Genomic DNA, 6,709 nt, shown 5'->3' with positions numbered 1-6,709 from the left:
TCTTCCATCTTCTTCTAAATGTGCGTGTGTGTGTACGTATGCATGTATGTATAAAAATATGTATGTGTGCATGTGCGTATATATGTATGCATGCATATATGCATGTTTGCATGCATATGTGTATGTATGTATGTATATATGTATGTATGTGTGTATGTATGTATGTATGTATGTATGTATGTACGTATGTATGTACGTATGTACGTATGTACGTATGTATGTATGTATGTATGTATGTATGTCTCTCCTATTTTTTAAAATTATTATAAATATTCCACTGAGAAGGGAGCCGGTTTCCAACAAAGAGACAAGCTTCCATCTTTGGGATGTAGTTAACATAGACGAATTCACATTTGGAACTTGAGAAAAGTGTTGCATATTTTTATTGTTCCACTCACAGATTGCACTTGTAATGTACGAATTAGCTGATCGATTTCTCTTTTTGAAAATTCCAATTTATTCACACTCTCCTTTAAGTATTTACTAACAAGACTTAGTGCTCCAATTATTATTATTATGATATAGAAGTTGGAGATCTCGAAGCAGTTGTCCATAGATATCCTCTTTTACTTCGATTTTCGAAGAGATATGTATGTATGTATGTATGTATGTATGTATGTATGTATGTATGTATGTATGAATTAAGTCTTTTGTGATTGCTTATCTTTTTTAGATCACCAATCAGAACAGACCTGTTACAATGGAAGACAAACCACATATGACATACGTTGCAGCAACCCTTCTTGAGGTTCACAGAATTGCGACAATTGGTAAGAAGGCTGTCATGCAATTTTTATAATACAACACTATCTCCTGTAATTTATATCTAACTTGAATCGGTACGCCAATGATATTTGCGTCAAAACTTTTACATTCCTGTGTTAATGGTAAAATTTCCTTGTGCTTCATATTGTTTTTATTGTTAGTAAGTACTTTTATTGGTTATACCGTCCTGGTGAGTCAACTCATTCTGACATGAACAATTCTCTTTCAGCTCTAATTTGTATTGTTACATTACAGCATTTCGTCAATCTAGTGTTACATAAGCTCAGATCTCTAACGTTGCAACACAGACTAATTTAATACCCAATTTTACAGCAACGAAACTTCTATGTTTTAATACAACTCCACATTAACTAATGCTTATAGAGGTGTCACAAAATAATTACATCATCAAAGTTATTATGATATCCCTAGTAACATATTTAATTTAGATCATCGTTAATTTCGGCATTGTTAATATTTACAATGATTCTTTTTTCCAGCTGCTTTATCTGCTCCACACACCGCTGAAGTCCATACAACTCTAGGAGGTTATGATATTCCAAAAGATACTCTCGTTGCATTCTTATTAATGGAGGCTCATTCTGATCCGAATTATTGGGATAATCCACAGCAATTCCGTCCTGAAAGATGGATCGGAGAAAATAATGAGTTAAAGAAAAATGAAGCTTTTGTACCTTTCGGTTCGGGTAAGTATTGTAAATAGATTCTAATGATATAGTATATCTATAATCAAACGCATCCCAATCGCCAATCGTGACCAACACAACATTTACCTCGATCTAGAGCTACACTATCTAATGATTGTTTTAAAACCATATGTTGAGGGAGATTTAATTATTGAATTGTAGAATCACCATTAGTTAGTTTGACATTAGTAAAAATGAGACACTGTATAAAACAGCAATCTACTTCAAATCTTATTGAAGTGGGTATTGATATTCATCATGTCAACAAAATAAGCATCAATGTTCCACTAAATACCCTACATACAATATTTATTCTCTAAACAAATATTTAGTCATTTTTCTCCCAAAATTCTCATTGTTTCCGTGAGAAAGCCTCGGTTTGTTTATCTTATTCATTTAATAGCTTGATTACTTACAATTAAACCTTGGGAGAGGCATTATGCCGGTAATAAACACACGCACTGGTTCAGTCCTTTATTAATTTATAAACAGTATTTAGTTTTTTTGTTAAATCATTTCATTGCACTCTTGCAATCTCTTCAGTAACTTGTCTCTCCACTTCCATTTATTTTGCATGTATGATTTGGCGTTGTTTTGAAATTGTTCGGTATGAGCATGTGAGTGTGTGCAAGCTCGTATGTGTGCACGCGCGAATGTGTGCACGCTCGTATGTGTGCACGCACTTATGTGTGCATGCTCGTATGTGTGCACGCTCGAATGTGTGCACGCTCGTATGTGTGCACGCACTTATGTGTTCGTGCTTATATGTAAGTATGTGCGTCCATATGTGTGTTTGTAACAATTTCGTTCATATCAGATAAGATAGAGACTTTGGACTTGGTTTTGGTTTCTGTTTTCTTCGTAAATGCATCTTTTTTATTTACGTTCACGTTCTGTATTTTATGTGTGAACAACATATGCAACCATGGGTAATTGTAAGGCTTTTATCTACGTGTACTTGCTGTTCAAAAATGGTCGTGCTTCAGTTATGAGGACTAACTCTTGTATTTGCCGTAACGATGCTTGATTACTTGATTCCTCAATTTCAAATTCAAATTTATAACTTCGCGTCACGCTGTGGGAAACACTTACCTCCCTTTATATTAACGATCATCCTGAAGGCACCCCCGTGTGCTTGAATAACCCTGGTTGTAGTTTCTGGAAATCCATTTTTAACATCTGACTATGGTCAGGACGTGTGTGTCTATGACTGGAAGTCTGTTCGACTATATAAAGGGTGTAGGAGATAAAGAGCCAGAACATATTTACACCTAACTAAAATCAATGACGACTTGTCTAATTTTTATCACATGTATATGATAAAATTTAACATACATAGTGTATGTTGATTAATTTATAACTTCTGCTTTATTTGTAGGTCCAAGAATGTGTGCAGGAGTGTCACTGGCCAATAGAGAAGCTTTCCTGGCTTTTACAAACATCTTACAGAAATTTCAGTTGGAAAAACCTGACGAAACACCAATAATACTAGAGGGCATAATGGCTGGCCTCAATTATGCCCCAATGAATACTAATATCCGTGCAGTACCGTTGTGATATAATTTGGTCATATAGACTTTTGAGCATACACTTGATGTATAACAGCAACAAGATATCTTTTGGAAAGTAGAGGAAAATTTTCTTCGCAGAACTTTGGCAGATCTGCGATAGTAAATTATAGTATTTGTCTATGCTTTCACTCTTAGTAGTTCTCCATAAATATTATTAGATAGACACACATGGTAATATGTGTATGCTGATATATCAATAGGAATATCTTCGGATATGTACCATGATATATAGAAAATAGAAATAAACAAACTTTCGAGCAACATGGTGCTCATAATGTCTTCCTTTCCCTTCGTAATTTCCTTGAGTTACAGTTTTCTTTATGATGCTAATTCCTGTACACTCCTTCGTATAATTCACGCAACTAAAACTATGAGATAAATTATGATTTCGCTTTTGTATTAACTTTGCAGGATTCTTAGTGTGAATTCGTGTGTCAAAACAAATTTTGTTGAGTCCAGGAAGAGTCATTACGCCAGAAGTAATAATACACATACTGGCTCAAATCCACTCCTTTATTATTAGTCAATTGATTAAAAATCCAACTAATTAATAGATTGTTTGTTTAACTTCCTTAAACAGTCAATCGTCTGTTTTGCTTTTGTTCGTTTGTTTGTTTCCGTCAAAGCTCTTTCGTTGCTATTTGCAACATTTTCAATGAATTTTCTTTTAGTCTTTTACGGAAGCTGCGTTTCTCTATCTGAGCCATTGTTGCACGCCACTGTGCGCGTGTGCTTGAGTGCTTGTGTATGCATGTACGTACGTACGTACGTACGTATGTATGTATGTAAGTATGTATGCATGTATGTATGTATGTATGTATGTATGCATGCATGTATGTATGTATTATGTATGCATTTATGCATGTATGTATTATGTATGCATGCACGCATGCACGATGTGCGTATGTATATATGTGTGTGTGCATGAATGCATGCACGTATGTATGTATGTATGTATGTCATTATTCAGTTTTATTTCAAGATTTGTTGCCAATAGAGAAAGAACCGGTTTCTAACCTAGATCCAAGGCTCCTTCACTGGAATTTCAACAACAGCAGGGTATTTTTGTTTGTATGTATGTATGTATGTATGTATGTATGTATGTATATGTGCAGATGTGTATGTTTTGTTTTATGTATGTATCTTCTCGCATATAGTTGCATATCTAGACATGCTCATATATATTTAAACGATAAACTTCTAGGAAGTTTTACAGATTTTTACAGTTCTAGTGATGGATTAGGTTCGTAGACTTCGAAGTAGCTTTTTCCTGTCTGGTTTTGAGAAACCTAATTTCTCAAGATTGGTATTTAGGCAGTGTATTACATATCTATGGTCCCAATAATTACAGGTATAAACCTGAGCTTGTAATCTGGATAGAGTAACTGCAGATTTCCCAATAGTTCAGCGTAGGTATTTTCTTTTTCACTGATCTTCAGCTTTGTGTTAACATCCGCTGGGCTGCTTATTTCCGCAACTGTACGCAGTTTCTCGTTATATCAGGTCTGTTGTGCTTACATTTTATTCAGCTTTTCATTGGGACATACCACCAGGACTCCCTTTTATTATGAGTGGCTATGGCTTCCACCATACTGTAGGTTCTTATTTATTTGTGCTCGGGGTTATCCTTCCGACCAATTTCATTATAGAGTGTCCTAGTATGCATGCATGTATGTATGTATATATGTATTCTGCGTGTGTGTATTCCTGTGTCTGTGTGTGTGTGCTTGCTTGTGTGTTTGTGTATGTATGTATTTGTTTGTGTGCATGTGTGTGTGTGTGTGTGTGTGTGTGTGTGTGTGTGTGTGCATGTGTGTGTGTGTGTGTGTGTGTGTACTGGAGGATTATAGTTGCTCCATGTTTTGGATATCACCATCTGTCCTCAGAGCATCTTGGAGATGAACATACGTTTTAGCCCTTAACTTTTTTTGATTGTTACGAATGTAGAAGAGACGCTGACTCTCAACTTTAGGCACTGCTGAAATAGATCACGACACATGGCTAGTTGATTTGATTGTTCTGGTCTTAACATCAGTTGGTAAGAATAGAAGTCATTTGACGATACTTTTTTTTGTTTGTAATTGGCTCTCCTGTTGCAGGTTCAATCTGTGGAATATTGAAATTAAATCCATATTGTCTATTCCACAGAATAAGATTATACTGGAGAGTATCATAAGAGGGATGAGTTTCCGGAACACGTTTAAGGTTGTTATCTCGAGCGCGAGTAAGAATATCACGATTTTCATGGGGATCACTTACCATAGTGATGGCTATTTTATTAGATTTGGGCTCATTAAGATGGCGTAAAGCGTCCTTTACTATAGTTTACTATAAACGTAACGAACGCGGAAACCCGCACAAACTCACAGACACATAGACACTCATCGAATTGATAATATTGAAAACGGCAAATTTCACCCGTCGCTCCGTTCTGGGTTCAAAATCCGTCGAGATCGACTTTGCTTTCATCCTTTCGGAGTCGATAAGTTAAGTACCAGTTGCGTATTGGGGTAGATCTGATCGACTGCTTCCCCCCTCCCCCAAAATTTCGGGTCTTGTGCATAGAGTAGAAAAGAAAGAAAAAAGAATAATGAAAACAGCAAAACGGACACACACAAAGTTCAAGCAAAACGAAATGTAATCAATATAGGTCCAAAACATACTTTCTGTAGCATAGTTATGCCATAAAATTTTTTTTAAGGAATATTTCCAAAAGAAATATTACAGCATCGGAATGTCACCAATCTAGCAAAAATTATTGTGCGTCACCAATGTAACAAAGTGCAGAAAGTCAACATTTATTTGGGACATGTACTACATGTTATAAAATTCAGGATTGAATGTCCCGTTGAAGAAAGTCAAGCTCCAAGAAAATTCACAAAGCATAATTCAATTTTTCATACAAAAATAATTTATTATTTTACAATTTTTAAACAAACAAAGTGCGTAGAAAGGAATATGCTGCCGTTGTGAAAGTTAATTAATTTAAAACATATGCTGAGGGATGTATGTAGCAAGGTTATAGGCTATAGAATAAACACTGTAAGGTTATAGGGTGTAGAATAAACACTGACTAACGCAGGAAAAAGGTTGTGCGGTGTTGAATACTCACACTGATAAAGCAGCATAGCAGGAATATGATAAGGATGCTAGGACTGTTAAAAAAAGCATTATCTTGAAACTGGTTAGAAGGACTGGAATAACATTTCTGTAATTATGTATGTATGTATGTATGTATGTATGTATGTATGTATGTATGTATGTATGTATGTATGTATGTATGTATGATAAGGGTTCCAGTTGATCCGGTCAATCAAACAGGCTGCAGATGAAATTAAGGAGAAAGTGATTGAGTACTCCACAGACACGTGTATCGTTAACTTAGTTCTCAGGGAGATTCAGCGTGACACAGAATGTGACAAGACTGGCCCTTTGAATTACAGGTACTACTCACTTTCGCCAGCTAAGTGAACTTCTTTCTTTCTTTCTTTCTTTTCTTTTTTTAATATAGACAGACAGACAGACAGACTGACAGACTGGCAGACAGACAGACAGACAGACAGACAGACAGATAGATAGATAGATAGATAGATAGATAGATAGATAGATAGATAGATAGATAGATTTTGTCAAGGAAGGCTTAATCAAGTAAAATTAAGAGTTATT

At 35.4% G+C, this 6,709-nt stretch overlaps 1 protein-coding gene and 1 long non-coding RNA gene across 2 annotated transcripts in view; one reads left to right on the top strand and one right to left on the bottom strand.

The window, feature by feature from the left end:
• Positions 1–3,594, top strand: part of LOC106870545 (cytochrome P450 2B4) — a 21,387-nt gene extending 17,793 nt beyond the window's left edge. The window contains exons 6-8 of the mRNA XM_014916668.2: positions 674–770; positions 1,266–1,472; positions 2,851–3,594. Of these exons, the coding sequence (XP_014772154.1) occupies positions 674–770; positions 1,266–1,472; positions 2,851–3,029 (483 nt within the window). The 3' untranslated portion in view covers positions 3,030–3,594. The remainder of the gene's footprint in view (positions 1–673; positions 771–1,265; positions 1,473–2,850) is intronic.
• The window catches only part of LOC128249103 (uncharacterized), a 65,320-nt gene continuing 58,957 nt past the window's right edge, over positions 347–6,709 (bottom strand). The window contains exon 2 of the long non-coding RNA XR_008265230.1: positions 347–1,406. This is a non-coding gene — a long non-coding RNA (uncharacterized LOC128249103). The remainder of the gene's footprint in view (positions 1,407–6,709) is intronic.

Source organism: Octopus bimaculoides, chromosome 11 (genome assembly GCF_001194135.2).
Source record: "Octopus bimaculoides isolate UCB-OBI-ISO-001 chromosome 11, ASM119413v2, whole genome shotgun sequence".
NCBI lineage: Eukaryota > Metazoa > Mollusca > Cephalopoda > Octopoda > Octopodidae > Octopus > Octopus bimaculoides.
This window is presented reverse-complemented; position numbering and strand designations above follow the sequence as displayed.